General features: G+C 38.5%; 1 protein-coding gene across 11 annotated transcripts in view; it reads right to left on the bottom strand.

The window, feature by feature from the left end:
- ARID1B (AT-rich interaction domain 1B) overlaps positions 1 to 18,390 on the bottom strand; it is a 403,429-nt gene that overhangs the window by 370,783 nt on the left and 14,256 nt on the right. For all 11 annotated transcript variants that reach the window (XM_077813245.1, XM_077813244.1, XM_077813247.1 and 8 more), the window contains exon 2: positions 202 to 396. In XM_077813245.1, the coding sequence (XP_077669371.1) occupies positions 202 to 396 (195 nt within the window). The remainder of the gene's footprint in view (positions 1 to 201; positions 397 to 18,390) is intronic.

Here is an 18,390-nt window from a genome sequence, read left to right as displayed (position 1 = left end):
ATAGCCCCTTACCTTCATTCTGAAAGCAAAACACTTTGATTTGAGCCTTTTCTTGTGGCCTGCACATTAAGCAGAATGGCAGAAGAGAAGAGAAGAGAAGAGAAGAGAAGAGAAGAGAAGAGAAGAGAAGAGAAGAGAAGAGAAGAGAAGAGAAGAGAAGAGAAGAGAAACCAAAGCAATACAGAAAAATCCTCCACCAACCTGTTGCTGTGGATACTGTATTCCTCCCAGGGCTCCCGAGGTCCGTCCCTGCATTCCCATTGGATATCGTTGAGCTCCTGGAGGGCCATATGACTGCCCCGGGTATGGACTGCTTTGCTGTGTCTGGGAATGAGGGTTATTGCCCATTCCATACAACTGAGGTCTCTTCATTACCATTGGATCCATTGGGCTGCCCTGTTATTAAACACAAGCAAAAGATCTGATTTAAACATACTGTAAGAAGAAATTAGAAACACCCCTTAGTGTAGCACAGATTATATCTGCATTTATTCAGCACAGTGAACCTTTATTTTGAACACATCCAACAACAATTCGACATATAAAAATGCAGTGAAGTGTAGGGCTCTACAAGCAGCATGTTCTAATTTTCCCATTCATTAGAAAAAAGTTTTGAAATATGGAAATGGGACTTAAAATCAGAGATATGACAAAAAGATTTTGCACTCGTAAGCAAAAAAAGAAAAAATGGCATTTACATTTTCTATTACCTCTGCAGGAGATTTTAAAAAAAAATCAATAAGCACACTAACATATATAATGATTAGCAATACTGTCTTTAAAGTATTCTTCCAGCTACACCAATTTCATTTAGGTGTAAAAGACACAGTCTTGGGCAAAAATTTTAGCCTGGAAAAGGTGGCTCGTTTTCAAATTCATAAAAGAGATGGTGGAAGAAAAAGGAAGTTTTGAAGGAGCATTAAGCGTATGATATGTTAGATTTCAGAGCCTTTGCATTGCAAGAATGTGCATTAATAAGCTTCCAAATCATAATGTGAGTCGTAAGCCACATTTCACATGAAAGTCAATTTGCTTCCTAGCCAGACCTCAGAAAATCCAGGACTGGAATGGTTTGGGTTTTTTTGGTTGGGTTTGCTTGTTTTTTTGGCAGGATGTACCATGCATCTGAAGAGTTTCATCACTGGTGTCAACCAGTGTGTGACACCTTAGTGTAACCTTTTTAACTAGTGAGGACCAACTGAATCAGATCAAGAGTATAAACTGTCAAGTACAGCTCTACCATGCTCCTACAGTGCTGAGCTACAGTATCTATCCTCTACCTCTTAATTAATGTGCATTAATTCAAGGTACAGAAAAGTTACACTTAAAGAAAAAAAGCCTAACACAATATTAGCTTAATTAATGGCCGGGTTTTCATAGAATCATACAAAGTAGAAAAGGAAAAGACTTATTAGTTTATCCAGTTCATTTCCCCCTGAGTGCAGGACTTCTCTACAGTATAATTTCTAAAATTTTGGCCAATCTAGTTTTAAATGTCTCATGGGGTGGGGCTCCTTTTTGGAGATTATTCCACAGCCTAACAGGCTATGATACCAATATGTTTTTCCTGATACTCAATTTAAATTTTCTCTTTCTTAATTTCATCCCACTACTGCTACTTACACTAATTTTTATTTCTTTATGTTTACAACTGGCAAAAATCGGCAGGGTATATCTCCTCCAAATTAGTCATTGCTTAGCCAACCGTATATATTTAGTTATTTTCATCTCTTTCCTCACAAATAAAATCACTCAAACCCATAATTTTTATCACGGGCCTTCTGCAACATCCCACCTATTTGGCAGTATTTTTCTGATAATGAGGTATCCAGAACTGAATGCAGTATTCCATATGTGATCATACCACAGCTGTGTAGAGGGGAACTGTTACTTCTTTGTGACATGCCACCTCTATGCAGTTATTTCAAAAGTGCATTAGCCTTTCTTGCTACCATATTAAATTGAACGCTCATCTCTAATTTGTGATTCACTATTGCTCCTAGATCTGTTTCACAGGGTTTCTCTTTTTCTTTAGATATCTGACATTTCAAATTATTTTTGCCAGATTATTAGCTTGCATTTGTTTTCAAATTGAGTGTCATTGGGTAATTTTCTGTGCATATTTCATATGTCTCTAGGCCACTATGTATTATTACTATATTCTCACTATAGCGTTTGCAACGCTTTCCAATTTAGAATTATCTGTGAATTAATTAAATTGACGTTTCCTCCCCCTTCCAAAGCATTAAACAAAATGTTATATAAATCAGATTTAACAACACTCCCTGAACTTCTTTCACTAGACTCTTCCCTTACTCAAAACAATGCCTGTTACCCTTCGTTTTAGGTTATTTCTTCCAAGTTTCAATCCACTTGACAATGTTCACATCCAAGCCAATTTCAAGTGTAACATTTCTGCTACATGGTATCAAATATGGGGCTAAATGTATAGGCTTCATAATTAGCAATTCCTACAGTTACAGTTACCTGACACTTTCCATTATAAGACCCTATTTTCAGTTAATAGAATCATAGGGTTTGAAGGGAGCACAAGGGTCATCTAGTTTAGCCCCCTGCCAAGATGCAGGATTTGTGGTGTCTAAACTATCCAAGATGGATGGCGATCCAGCCTGCTTTTGAAGGAGCTTCCATAACCTCCCTAGGCATTCCATTCCATTATCTGCTTATAACTTTCAACTAAGTTGCTTATAACTTTGCCAAACCTTAACCATTTGGACTGAAACTTTCCGGAGAGGGTCTACCTGAGGCTGATTTTTTTTTTTTTTTTTTTTTAATTTGGCAAAAACAGTTCACCCATTTCTCAGAGTGAGGTTAGGGAAAAATACATTGGTTATGTTAATGTTAAAAATTCTTATAACTTTTTCACTGAGAAGCTTTACTACCTCCATGCTTTGGCGCAGGAACTTGAAATTTGCCCAGAAAGTTATCCTAATGCCTTTTGCTCTTTCCATGAAAAATCGCCCAAATTTGGACACAGGACTGGAAGCCAGAGAGGGGGGAAACAGACAAGGAACCAGGGGGAAGGTAGTGTGTGTATGGAAGTGGAGAAGAACTGGACAAATGGAGCCATAGGACTGACTGAATAATGAGCCTGAGACAAGAAGCTGGGAGGGAGGTGACGGGGAGGAGACAGAAGAGACAAGTCTCTTCACCATTCCTCTGCTGTCAGCAAATATCTGTGAAACCCACTGGCAAAGTATGTGTCTGATCCCCCTCTTCTGGCTTGTCCACAAAAGGATTACAACTTATTACTACTATCAGTTACTTTGTAAGCTCAAGAGGCAGAGAAGCGTGCAGTAGCACTAGATGTTTCAACACCCTTGATGAACTTTGCAGGTGTCAATATGATTCCACAAGATGAAATTTCTGTTTTTTTTCAATTGGATTTTTAAAAACCTAGGAAGTAACACACACACAAAAAGCTAAAAGAAAGATAAGCTTGCAAAGTCAAATACTCAAAAGTTAAGAAATGCCAAAATTAAGGTTGTCTGTGCAACCTTATTTTGGCCCCCTTGTACATATGCATTCCGATACAGTCTTTAAATTACATAACATACTATTTTTTCCCAGAGGACCCCGTCTCATTCACGGCACAGGATAGACCTGCTGTAGGGAGGAATCAAGGTTGTGTAGTGAATGAGGCTCTTGTACGTAGGACCTCTGCCTCCCTCATTTGCTGCAAAAGCCAGAAGGTTTGCAGTAAATAACGCAGGAGATTATAGGAAAAGAAAGGATGGTCTCATGGTTAAGGCAGCTGAATGCTACCCTGGAAAACCGGATCCTATCCCTGCCTCTGCCACAGAGTTCGTATGTGATGTCACTTAAATCGAACTCTTCCCAGGTGATCACTAATTGTGCGTTCCTTATTTTCTGGGTGCCTGATGTGAAATCCGGGGGTCTGGTTTGCAAAAGTACTGAGCACTCAATGCTGCAACTGAAATCAATGAGAGCTGTGCTTTGAACACATAAAGTGCTATACAAAGGTACGTGCTCAGAAAAAAATCAGGTCATAAGCATCTTAAATTGAACCCCCAAAATTAGTGGACACTTTTGACCTTAATCTCTCTATGTCTCAATTCCCCATTTAATAATAGGAATAACACTACCCCCTCATTGCACAGGTGTGTTGTGAAAAATTAATTAATGTTTGTGAAGCACTTAGATACTATAGTGATATGTGCCACAGAAAAGCCCATGAGAAAATTAGTAATTAATAATAAAAATCTTGTTTCTGGCATTTTCTAACTTCTGAATGCTTCACTTTGCAATCATAACACTCTTTTAATGTATTTTTGGATGTATATAAAGGCTGTGTCCCCCTTCTTCCATTACTATAAAACAGCAAGTTTGTCGAGCAAGATTTGTTCATTTATAAACCTATATTCAAAGTTCCTTTATCCTTTTGGAGTTCAGGTATTGTTTTCCTCTTAACATTTGTTCCATTAGTTTGCTAAAGACAGAAGTTATAGCAACAAATGACAATTACATGTATCACTCATTTTCTGAAGATCAGAAAAAACTCTTCTTTTAGCCAGATTTCCCATACCTGTTCGCCAACACTTTTCTTTGTCAGCAATACCATAAACTTATCTAATTCTTTCAAATACTCAGAAACATACACTCTCAGAAACAGCTGACGTGTACATTTACACTCACTTACCTTCTATCAAAAACTATTTTACAAAGCTTTAATTACTTCTTAATTGGCCAAACTTATTTTCTTTATTTTATTATAAAAATAATAATTATAAATAAAAATAATATATTTTAGTATTCATTAATTTCATCTCACCTCCTTTATTAATGGACCTAATTCTCTCCAAGACTATTTTCCCCCTCGATACTTGGAATAAAAACCATTTTACTGCTTTGGCTAATATTTGCTTATTCTGCTTGTCTAGTGCCCACATTTTTTTTCTTGCAAGCCTTCATGGACTGTATTTTTCTTAAGTTTCCCCATCCTCTTTTCAATTTCTAGTGTAGGTTTCTTTTAAACCTCAGATATTTATTCAGCTCCTCATAACACCATATTGTACAATTCTTGTTCTTTGCATTCTTCTTTAGTGGTAATGTAGCCTATAGCATCTTTATTATAATGTCCTTCTTATGTCAAAAGAAAAGGAGTACTTGTGGCACCTAGGAGACTAACAAATTTATTTGAGCATAAGCTTTCGTGAGCTACAGAGTTCACAAAAGCTTATGCTCAAATAAATTTGTTAGTCTCTAAGGTGCCACAAGTACTCCTTTTTGCAAATACAGACTAACATGGCTGCTACTCTGAAACCTTCTTATGTCAGTGTCAGATCACGTTTGTACACATGACTTCCAGACTCCAACTGCAACAAGAGCGCATATAATAATAATCCCGACTACTACTCACCTTTGAGCGCTTTAAAAACACCCAGGGTGAAATCCTAGCCCCACTGAAATCAACAGGAACTTTGTTGTTGACTTTAATGGAGCCAGAATATCACACACACCCATTTTTAGATTAACAGTCCAAGTACTAAAACAGCAAGAACGTGGAAACTGCCCACTGACTGAAAGGGTTAACTGAGAGCTACTCTTCTGTGCCTGCTATTTCTCCAGGATGCTCAAATGCTAAACAAAGCATCAAAAATGTACAAATTCAGCACGTTTTCATGAGCAAAAGTGGCGCAATTTTACACTGCAACCTCTTATAAACTCTCAATTTCACCAGCATCACCACAGTCTTCCCAGTCATAAGGAAACTATACAAACAAAAGCAGACCCTTGCCCCACTCCCCAAAATGTGAAAAGATTAAATGTTACATTGACCTTCCCTTCCCCAATGTACCCAGAGTACTATTAGAGGTCCTTCCTCCACAGGGTGGATTTGATTTAAATCACTAGTCAGGAAGACTCAATTTAATCATGGATTTCTACATAAAAGTGCATTCTTGTTAGTTGTTACAACCTTAATACATATTCTTCACAACTCAGAGACAGATGAGACCCAAACTGGGTCTCTTTTACCGCCTGCTGCCATTATAGGTTTTCCCTTCTAGTGAGAGAATGGTATGGTAGATCTCAAATCAATGAAGGCTACACTCAGAAAGACCTCAAGACTTCTGGAATATGCTGCTCAAACAGTTTCACGTTTGTTTCTACTGCCTGACCTTCCCTTCTCACATTTATCTCCAGACTTTTTCTCCTTGTCCAGATCTATTCCGCCCCCAACAATCTTCTACCATTGAACTTTTTGAAACTTTGCACTTTTAGAGAGAGGTAAGTGACTGACTGTGTGTACACAAATTTGCAGAGGGACAATAGGGTTGAGATCTGTTACTTCTCACCTCTATACATTATTTATTTATTTATGTATTTAAAAACACTTTTGCTATTAACAAGCATGTTATCTCTGGAGACACAAATTCACAGTTTGACAACTACAAAACTAAGCATCTCTGATGGTATCTTCTAGACTTAGCACTGAGTCCCACTGGGTAGACAGAAAGATTATTTAGGTTAATCTATACAGAAGCCCCCGGAACCCCATAAAATTGGGTCCCTAATCCATGAACTACTGAAACTCATTTACAAAACTTTTCTTAAACATTACATGACTATATTGTCTCATACTATAGAATTAGAATTTATAATCCCTATTCCATGATGAGATATCTTTGAGCTATAATGTGTCTTAATTAGAACTATCTTTTGATAGGTTTTTTTCCTCAAAAAGCATTTTATCAAAAAAATCCAATCTAAATAAAAAAAATCAGATTTTTTTTATTTTTTTTTAAAATCATTGCTTTTTATCCACCCTGTTCTTCCATCACAATTCCTGTGGCGTGTACTAAGTTAAGTTTTCAACTGGTGGTCAGTCTTGAACTACATGCTTGAACAACATTTCCTGGCAGCCAATGTCCTGCCTTTAGCCTCAAAACTTTCTCTCAAATACACGCAGAAAGAAGTTTAAGGCTATAGATGGCACTTGCCTGAAAATATAGTCTCAACTATCAAAGCAGACCACTAGCCCATATGATGTCACAAGATATCTCACAGAGGTGTTCTAAGACAGGTGAAGAGAAAGCGCCTCCAAAAGGGAATGGCAGAATTCAGCAGGGATGGAATGAGGACCCTGTACACAGATGAAAGTTCCTTTATTTTTACCCTAGCTTTGTTCACGAATGAGCAACAAAGCTTAGTGGGCTCCAACTCTGCATAGCTCTTACATCAGGCAGACAAAGTGGTTCACTAGAAGAAACATGTTCACCTAAGATAAAACTGCTCTTCAGAGTGAAAAAGTGCAGCTTTTTACAAACTGGTATAAAAAATGTTCGTTTTGATGATTATGCCAGCGATGCAAATTTTAAGTGACTATGGCATTAGGTTCGTGCTGCCTCATTTGTAACTATAACAAATCAACATGGGCCCAGTGCAGTATATTCTGGAATACGTTTGCCCTCAATTTCTCACAAGTTACCATACACACTAAGTTCACCACCGATCTGCTGCCACAACCTCTGCCTCTGTATTAAAAAGAACCTGCTTCTCCATTTGTAACAAAGCCTGAAGCTGCGAAACCTTACAGTGAAGATAGTTGACAATCAGCTCCCAACATTCCAAGATAAGCAGGCATGAAGTTCCCAGCTCCAGCTCATGCTATGAGTTTTGAATGAGGTATTTATCACAAGAGGTAATTACAACTATTCATTACAATAAAATGACACAGGAGGCAACTGGGGAAAAGGTAACCCATCCCTAGATTATGGCTTAATCTCTGTTGAATACTATGAAGACTTTCCAGACAACGTATCTAAAGTGACAAAAAAGTGAGGACGATATCAAAATATAAAAGGTGTGCGTGTTTTAAATATCCATTTAAAAAACTATGTTGAAATTTGGAATTATATAGTTAAGCACTGAAAAGTCAAGATATTACAGAAAGTTTTCATGTACATCCTTAAAATCTTACTTTGCATTATTAGACTATTTAAGAAGCAAGAAATCATCTGCTTTTTTATATATCATAATATCTTATTTAATCCCTTACTAAAATTTTTTTTAAAGTACAAAAATCTCAGCTGCATAAGGAAACTTAGAGAGATGTCACTCAAAAGACAAAGGGACAAATTCACCATGGGTATCAGTGAAGGCAAATGAGTGATATAACCAAAAGTATCTATTTTACCTGTCTTGCAACCTCTGCTTACTGCACGGTCCCAGCTGCAGAGGGCCACCCACAAATATTCTTCCTTGTTCAAAACAAAAAGAAAAACAGAAAAGGAAAAAATTGACACCCATCCCAACACACACCCCCCCACCTCAACAAAAAACACTCTCCTACCTCACAAAAACAACCACCACCAATATATCATAGATTCAAAATACAGGACATTTGCTTATTTTTGGCTACATGCATTTTCCCCAACATTCTGCTAAAACCATTTAATATTACTTAAAAACTGGAGGATTACGGGTTCAACCATTTCCTAGCTATTATTTTGGAGGCGGATAAAGTTATAATGCCTATTGAGAGAATAAATCACAACAAAAACAATGAAGAAAAGAAATCTGTTTTTAATGAACCACATATGAGTTGCATCTTCATGTTGTCACTGGAAGTGCAAGCAAAGGTTAAAACAACATTAAAAAGCAATTATATACATTTATCACACCCGATGGCCAAAACAATCCTACGGGCTGAGACAAGTTCATGTGACAACACAACTTAGTACTAATACCCTTTGAGTTTTTTGTTTTTTTTGCTACCAAAAACTATTAACAATACTGAGTGAACTCCTGGCCCCATTGAAGACAATGGGAGCTTTACCATTGGCTTTAATGAGGCCAAGATTTCAAACCCAGAAACCTACCTCTTCCTGTCAGCATTTTTTCCTCATCACCCACCTAATCATCTCCATTTTCATTCAGGAGGACCCAAAATTACCTTCCCCCACTTATAACTGTATATTTATTTCCTCCACTAACACTGCTTTTCTTTGCTCCAAAGCATCTACTTGTGGGGCCCATAAATCTGCTCTGACAGCTGCTAATGTGCTCTTCAATGATACAAAAGTATCTTCTGGAGAAGCAGAAACTAAGATGATTCTGAGCCTCAACAGTGGCCAATGCTGTGGTTCAGCCAGGAAAAGAAAACCAATTTACATAAATCCACAACTGCAAAAATTAAAAATTCCAAAAGGTACAGGTGTGGAAAATTGACATTTACACAATTACACTATCTTCCTACCTTGAAAAATAAAAATTAAAGAAGTCAGTAAATCTGGCCACTACCTTACACACACGTAACCAGGTGAAGAAAAACCACAAGTGAGAAAAGCAGGTAGCCCAAATAAAAATGCATCTATAATTCAGCAGAGACAATGAACTTTCCGACCTTCCCACTCATCTTCTAAAGACCTACTATCTGTGCTCAAGGCACCGAGACCTCCTTAAGTGGAAGCCGACTAAAACCCATTTATTTTTTCTGTGTTTGTACAGCACCTAGCACAATGGGCAGGCTCCTAGGCTCTAGGGGAATACAAACAGTAGTGTTCAGTTCATGGCCAATGGCTCCCTAGACTGGAGCTTGTGACCTCATCTTCCTCTCTGCTCCCAGCATATCCACATAAATGGGTTCATAGAAAGGATACTATAGCTGGGGAAGTGTCCTGATTTGGCTTACACTCCTCTTTTTCCTAGCTAGTCTGGCGCTTGGGATGAGGCGCTCATCCTCTGCAGCAAGTAAATGCCTTCTCCACCCTACAAGCCTGCTCTCTGCTTGGTGTCTGGAACTGAGGGCTGGTCTATACTACGGGAGGGAGGGGAAGATCGATCTAAGTTATGCAACTTCAGGTAAGTGAATAACGTAGCTGAAGTTGACGTACTTAGATCTACTTACTGTGGTGTCTTCACTGTGGTGTGTCGACGGGAGACACTCTCCTGTCGATTCCCCTTACGCTTCTCGTTGAGGTGGAGTACTGGAGTCGACGCTAGAGCAACTGGCGATCACTTTATTGAGTCTATACTAGACATGATAAATTGACCCCAGCTGGATTGATCACTGCCCATCAATCCGGCCAGTAGTGTAGACAAGCCGAGAAGAAGAAGAATTCTTTCACCTACTTCTTCGTGAGGCTACACTAACATAGGTAATGGGAAGGAGGAACATTTACTAAGAATGGTAGCTGCCAGGCAGGAATCAGACAGCACCTTGTATAGGCTGAAAGGAGCTCATTCCCTCTAAAGAGAAGACCCTGCAAGGAAGAAGTTGAGTATGAGGAAGCATGTATAAAATCTTGGTGATTATCTAACGAGACGCACAGAAAAAAAAACTATCACATTTTAAGGAGAAACTTGCTATAATTAAATGATATCCAAACAGATCTGGGGATATTTTCCCAACTGTTTGATCTTGTTGGGGAAAACTTAATGGTTAATGTATTTTCATTGGGGGGGGGGAAGGGAGGGAAAGCAGGCCGAGTTAAGGAAATGACAACATCAACACTGGGGAGAACAGCATACCCACAAAAAATTATGGTACTACGATAGTAACTAGGTCATGAGCCTAAAGTTCATAGTTATCTGCAGATTTTTCTATTCTGAGTGTTATATATAGTTCTTTATTAACACACACAAAAAAGTATGCTGGCCATATATCCTCAGCATTTATGGCAAATTATTAATCAAGTCCCACCTGAAACAATTTGTTAAATTGATTTTAATCACTGGGCCTCTCATGTGAAGCTTTGTATAATCAGCATTTCATTTACAAAATTAATTGCCTGATTGATTCTCAAGAGGCAGTAGCTGTCATTACACTGCTGTCATAACTTTTGAGTAGGGGTGTCACAACATGGAATTCTGACAGTATGAAAGGCACTTCTATTTAAAAGTTGGAGGTGGGGGGTGAAAATAAATACAGTGATTTCACAGAGTTGCTCTTTGGTCTGAAAGAAAGTAAAAAACATTACTTGCCAGTTTTAGACTGACTCCCTGACTTCCTTCCACTGAATTAATGGACTAATCTACTCTTTGGCACTCCTTATTCAGGAGCAATGTCCAATGTAAATCAATTATATAATAGTTTGTGACTGGGTATAATGGAGTTGTTGGTGGATATAGGTGTTAATCAGGGGATAAATAAGTACTAAGGTTGTTTGTGGAGTATAAGTTTCCTAACTTTCAAACGTATAGGGATTTTTGCATATATATTTTTCCTGACAAGGTTGTTTTAAATTAAACAAAGAATGCATATATAATTTACAACCCTGCCATCATAAAATCTCTTGTCCAAAAATTCTTGCTTTTTCAGGAAGTTTTCTAAAATGTCATGGATATATATTCCACTATTTCACTCAAGAAAATTAAAACTATATTAAAAAAAAATTAACAAAGCTTCTAAATTCCTTGATTCACAACTGCTAGGCTCCTGGATTAACAAACATTTCTGGAGAGGCAGTGTGGTCCAGTGGCTGAGACACTGAATCAGGAGACCTGAATTCTATTGTTGGATCAGTCCACCAACCTACTGTGTGAGCATGCCATGTCACCTTTCTGTTTCTCAGTTTCCCTTCCCACCATGCTTCTCTATAGTCTGTCCCCATTGGCAGGGAATGGGGTTTAGAGATTTTGGGAAAGAAGATATCGGATACTAGGACCAGGTCACCGAGCTAGGAGTTCAGAAAGGATATATAGTGGAGGGAGGATCTCTGGTTTGGGGTCCCCCCATATTTAAAGGAAAAATCATTGTTATATACTACAATAATGAGTTTAGGATTTTAAAAGCTACCTTCACAAAGAAAAAATTATGGAAAGTTTTTTTTTTAAAAGGTAAAAATGTAAGTTTTCAGTAAACCCTTTGGAGAATTTTACAGTCTTCTAGAAGCTGACCTATTTCTGAGGGCATGGCTACACTTGCAGATATAGAGTGCTTTGAGTTAAACCAGCCATCGGAGAGTACAGCAGGGAAAGTGCGGCAGTCTGTCCACACTGACAGCTTCAAGCACACTGGTGTGGCCACATTTGCGGCACTTGCAGCAGCATTGTGAGCGGTGCATTATGGGCAGCTATCCCAGCATGCAAGTGACTGCAACGTGCTTTTCAAATGGTGGTGAGATGGGAGGGCGTGGAGTATGACAGGGAGTGTGTTGTGTGTATGTGGGGGGAGAGAGAGTGGGTTTTGGGGGGGGGCTGAGAGCATGTCAGCATGCTGTCTTGTAAGTTCAGACAGCAGCAGACTCCCCACCCCCTCACCTCTCTCCCTCTCACACACACAGCATTCCACACTAATGGTTGCTTTGTCTCGAAGCAGATAAGCATCCGGCTGTCAGAAACAGAGCTTTGAAACGGCATATCTGCATTCCTACAGTGAGTTCAAAACAATGAGAAGAGTGGCCACTTTACTTTAGGCGATTATGGGACGTTTCCGGAGGCTGATCAGAGCACAATAATGCAACACCTCGTCCACACTGGCGCCGCGGCGCTCCAGCGGGGGCGCAGCAAACATTATTCCACTCACCGAGGTGGAGTACCAGCAGTGCTGTAGCCACGGAGTCAGACCGCTCTACTTGCCTTGCCAGTGTGGACAGGTAGTGAGCTAGTGCGCCTGGGGCTCCTTTATTGCACTATAATTCGCAAGTGTAGCCAAGCCCTGAGGCAACTCCAAAAATAAGCTCAGCTTCTCAGAGTCCTGTGCACTAGATCTCACCAACTGCTCTTGAATGAGACAAATTTGAATGTTCTAGGCCAGGCTGTTTATGAGATTAGTGTGACAAAATATCATGGAGTGAATTATAGCCAGTACCAGGATATTTACTAAAACTCACCAGAATGAAGTTCCAGGATTAAGTCTAAACCTGAATGCACCAAAATCCAGTGGAATGTAATGGCGTGAATAGTACCACCCAAATTCTAATTCTGACCAGTGACAGTCCATCTCTCATTGCAGCCTTCCACCCTTGTCTACCTTTTCTCTCGGTAGGTAGGCTTGCTCTTTCCCAAACTTTCCTACTGTGGCAGTCAGCACACGGTACTTCAACATGCACAGGATGCTGAGACCTATTTTCCTTCCTTGACCTACTCCCCATCGTTGTGAGCCTCAACTTTTTCAGGTGTCCCAGTGCATGATCAAAGAAGCAGTATGAAGAACCTCAGTAGTAGGCAGGTTGCTGGTGTAAAGTTAGGGGGACCCAGAACTTCAGATTGCAGAAGAACCAGTAAATAACTTCCTTTCTCCCCCGCAGTAAGAGGGAAAGCTGTTCAAAAACGCAACGCCCCAATGACAGAAGTGGTGGGCAGAATTTTCAATTCTGATTAGGTTTTACTTGTAAATATCATTTTACAACTCTGATTAGGCTGTTAGTTTCTGAACAACCCTTCTGCCACCCAGCCACAGTAAGACCATGGAGAGAACTGGAGATCCATTTAACACCCACAGTGAGAGAAGTGGTAGCACAGTGAGGTTTTATGGGGGAATATAAAGCAGAGACCCATTCAACAACCTCCTGCCTCACAGCAGGTGGTGAGTTCTGGTAATATTTTCCCATTTTCAACCCTAATTTCATATTTTTTTCCATAATCGCCTATTATCTAAGAATGGCTTTGATTAAAAAAAATCTTTAGCCAGAGATAATATGCAAAATTCCCAAAAAATATTTTTAGGCTGATGGGTGATTTTGAAGGCAAACTCGGCCCTATAATGGAAACCCTATTACAACTTCAACTATGAAGAGTCTACTGTCTCTTCAGATTTATATATAGATATAAATTTTCCCCTCCCCCCCAAATATTCTGCATGTTATTTAACTTCCTCTAAAAAAGGAAAATTTGGGGGCTTAAGTAGTTTGATGGTCTAATTTTAAAATAGTAATTGCTTCCTTTCCTTGGTTCGTATGGGGTCCAGGTCAAAAGTGATAGCAGCTTTCACCAATTGTTGGCTGTTCCATGCACTTTAATAATACATTGGTGGTGTCAGTATAGTTCCTATAGTGAACAAATGATCATATCACTAAAACCTGTTGACCCAATTAACAACCATATTAGCAGTCTCAGCTGAGAGGCCATGGACCGAATGGGCATGGATAATGAATCGAAAGATAGGCCCACCTGAGCAATGTTTAAGCACAAGATATTGTTGACTGGGCTGTCCATGCTTTCCCTACCCTACAGATATGCTAACTCACTCTGTCAATGCTGGCACCTGTCATGACTATCAAACTAACTTTCTAAGACAAAGAACAAAAACATCAAAAGCAGATAAGTATCACACCAATTTCACTGTGGTTTAAAGTGTTATAGACAGGAAGTGGATTTCTTCAACAGCCAAAACCAATCACCAGAATGAACAGGATTAGGTACAAGAGGAGGAGATTTTTCAATATTAATTTCTCACATTTTAAAATGAAGTAATAAATCTGAACAAATTGAAACACTGAGGAAAATCAAGTCTTTAAACTGTTTTAGAGAACACTGTGTGAGGAAACCTTTAATTTACACTTACAGAAAGCTACATCCACACCAGCTCTTTTGTATAATGTAACTGATTTCCAAGTATCATTTTACAATTCTGATTAGGTTTTACTAAAATCTTGTTTATTAAATTGTTTTCTTTAGGCATGTATAGCTGCTAATTTGTTTCCAACTAACTCAGGTATCATCTGAAAAGATTACATTGCAACAGTGAAACAACACACTTGGGATCACACTTCATGTGGATTTTAGAATTAAAAGGACTAATACTATACAGTTGTAAATTTCCCTTTAAAAAGAAAGAGGGGTTATGTTTAACAGTATAGTTGTAAAGCAAAACAATTATGGTATCTTGTGTATATAACATACATACTCAAAGACACACATGGCAATACTTAAACACCTAAAACACTTGGGGATTTTTTCATAGCTGTTCAAATCACAGTTTCTGCTGTACGCAACAAACAAACAAAAAGGAAGAAAGAAAAAAAATGCAGAAATGGCTTACAGTTCATTGTACCAACAGTTGTGGTATGCAATGAAATCCATGAAAAACAATGGAAGCAAAAGTGCAAGGTTACTTCGTCTCATTCAAAGAGATATGTGTACTGTATAATATTCACAGAGATGCCACATTACAAAAAGACATCTTTTTCAAAAGCCTATTTTCAGAGATTTTTCAAAGGTTTTACCCATGACTCCCACTGACTTTGGCTAGTGACAAAACTTAAAACTCCATGTGTACAGCTCTGACAGTTACTCACAAGCCCCTTTGTTTAACAAATGCATGACTTCTGTGCAACTTCATTCTAAACGTTCTCAATATACTATAATTGTTTTTAGTATCAAACCCTTTAAGAAGTAATTCAGGACCAACATGCAAGATATTTATTTGAAGTATGCAAGAACACAAAATATAATCTTTATTCCACTTTGCATCTTCCACCTACTGTAATCAGTTTTAACTAAATAAATATGGAATGCCATTTTACAGGGTCTTTATTCAGAATATATACCATTTTTAATTGCCTCTTTCTTGCTTTATTACTGTTGGGGAAAAAATATTTGACCTTCATGCCTACCTCTGCTTATTTATCAACCCACAAAAGGGCCCAAGCATAGGCCTGAGTTTTGAATCTGAATTTTTGCCCCTTTAATGGAAAAAATGGAACTTAAGAGGAAGATGACAGTTGGGAAGGAGATGGAACACTGGGACGGGCTGGTTCCGTGGCAGTTGAACAGGAGGAGGAGAAGGAGGAAGAGGAGTGCAGGAAAGATACCATCACAGCATCCATCGCAGCTAGAAGGCCAGGAGGAGGAGGAGAGAGGTGGGGCAGAAGAGACGGTGGGAAACCAGGCCACACATACGAGCAGGATCATGTCCGAGACAGTGGACATGACAGAGGTGAAGAGGTAACCAGCACTGTGAGGGGAGACAGACCGATGGGCAGAAGGACAGTCACCTGATGGGGTAAGTGCCCAGCTCCACATTACTGTCTCTGACTGCACTAAGGGTGGGAGTAAGGGGGGGGCTGTACAATGGTCTCCTCTATACCATTTCCCCCACTTATTTGACTCCACACCACCAACCTGAGCAGGAGCCCCAAAGATATCCTGCCCCTAACTGCACCTGGCTTGACCAGGTGAGACCCAGTCAGTCCAATTCACATCAGCTTGTGCTCAAGTCAGGGGTGGATGCCTTCCTTGTTCCTCCTAAAACCAGACTCCTATGTATGGTGCTGGGCAGTAATTAGTTTGGCCAAGATGTAAACAAAGCTACAAGTAATCAACACACCTGGAAACTACTTCATCAGGGAAGTCTTCTTTCTACATCTGCATAGTTATGTCTAGAAAACTATAGCTGCGACAGCCACTGCAGGAAATTCAGGAGATAGTGAGGAACAGAAGGGGAGACAAGATGTACAATAAGACAAAACTTATTACACCGCCACATATTATTCCACCTACTGTCTGAGGGAGTGGGTTTCTTAAAGCATCTCTCCACCACAGAAAACCTGTAATACCGATCAAGCATCTAGGACCAAGCATTTTGATCCCATTCTACCATGTACTGTTCTTAGGCTTCCTGCACTAAATACTGAAGTCCTTTTGTGATAATATGATAATATGATACCAAAATTCTGAGACACTTTTTATAACCAAGAAATTCTTTCAAAACAGCAAAATTACTATGGGTTTTTCTAAACAGTGAAATTTACTGGCATAATTGTACCAGTTTAACTCTCAGTATGGAAACTCTTATTTTGGTATAAAAGTGACATTTTCTAGTTTAGCTTCGGTTGCTTTGGAAGCAGAATAAATTAACCTGGAAAAAGGCACTCATTCTGGAATAAGAGGGTCACCGTGAGGAGTTATAGCAGTATAACTATAGCAGTATAATTATATCAGTATAGTTATGCTGGTAAATTTCCCCATGTAGACAAGCCCTAGGCCTAGTTCACATAAAATTTCTAGCAAAACAAACGGACACGAAATTCTATTAAAGATACATAATCACATAAAACACTTAGCTTATTTTTGTTTGATACACTTTATTTTTGAACGATGAATTACTGAAATTAATCTTACTGTTTTCAAATATTTTTTTCCTCCAAAGCCATCCCATACCGTATTAAATTATTCCTCTGGTTGCAACATCATAAACTAACACTTTGAGACTGGCTGTGATATCTCCCACACAGATTTAGTTCCTCATAGCATAAAGCAAGTGGTGAGAAACAAGGTATAATGAAGGAGAAAGGTGCCGTTTACACATTTATTTGTTAGGCTAACACCTTCTGAAGTACACTGCCAGCTAGTTTAAACAGTCAGTGCTGCAATAATTTAGTCTCAATTCTTTTGACAATTTGATTCACACCTCATTTGCTACCAAAGTTAAAATATTTCAGTCAACCTTGAGACACCAATCCTTTTTATTCCCCACAGAGAAGATGTATACAGTATATTTTTAAGAATTGTACCACTAGTTTGAGTTGAAGCTATAAACAGAGGTTCTTCAGAATTCTGCCTTCTCCATCAATGATGGTTAGCTGGCAGCCAAAAAATATAAATTAACACCAAATAAAATTTGTCACCATTTAATACAGATGCTCTAACAAGGAAGTAAACAGTAATTCTAGCTACATTAAATAAATTTACAAACATGGAAAGGCATAGACCTACTACCGTAACCATATCTGCGAAATATGTATAGTGAAATTATTAAAAATAATGATAATTATATTGTTTGCAAATAGAAATCCTAAAATTAAAGTAAGTCTTACAATACAGTTGAAAGACAATTAAGCATTATTATATCCTTTTTGCAGATGGATAAATGCACACCCCAAAGAGAATTTTTTTACTTTTAATTATATATTATGTGGTTTTGTGAAGAATTTTATGTTTAGGAAATACACTGTGTACATAAATTTGGTTATTTGGATTATTTCTCTAATGCCCCTGAAAGTGGTTTGTTAGGGCCAATAAGAGTGGGCCAACAAACAGTGCATGAAAAGTGAATGATGAATTACATAGCAAGTGATATGAAACGCATTTTTCTGTCACCATTTGCAAGTTTAAATCTTGCATTTGCATGTGCAAATTTTATGTACACAAATTCAGAAGTAAATACATCAGAAACCTCAGCCCAGGGTTTTCAAAGCTACAGGTATGTATCTTGTGGTGTTCTGTATTTTAAAATACGAAAGTACGGTTATCACTGTTAAAAGGAAATTTTAAAAATTTAAAACAGGAGGAAAAAATTGTAGAAGGTATGTTTGAGTGGATATTACAAAAAGGAGGGGAGAATTTTTTTCCAGTTTCCTTGCAAGCTTGAAGAGTTATCTTTCAGCTATTTAAAAATAACCATAAATTTCAATTTTTTAATAAGATATTGTTGGAAGGAAGGTTGGCCTTGTGAACGGTGAC

The sequence above is a fragment of the Eretmochelys imbricata genome, chromosome 3 (genome assembly GCF_965152235.1).
Source record: "Eretmochelys imbricata isolate rEreImb1 chromosome 3, rEreImb1.hap1, whole genome shotgun sequence".
NCBI lineage: Eukaryota > Metazoa > Chordata > Testudines > Cheloniidae > Eretmochelys > Eretmochelys imbricata.
Note: the sequence above shows the minus strand (reverse complement) of the source record. Positions and strands in the feature narration are given on the sequence as shown.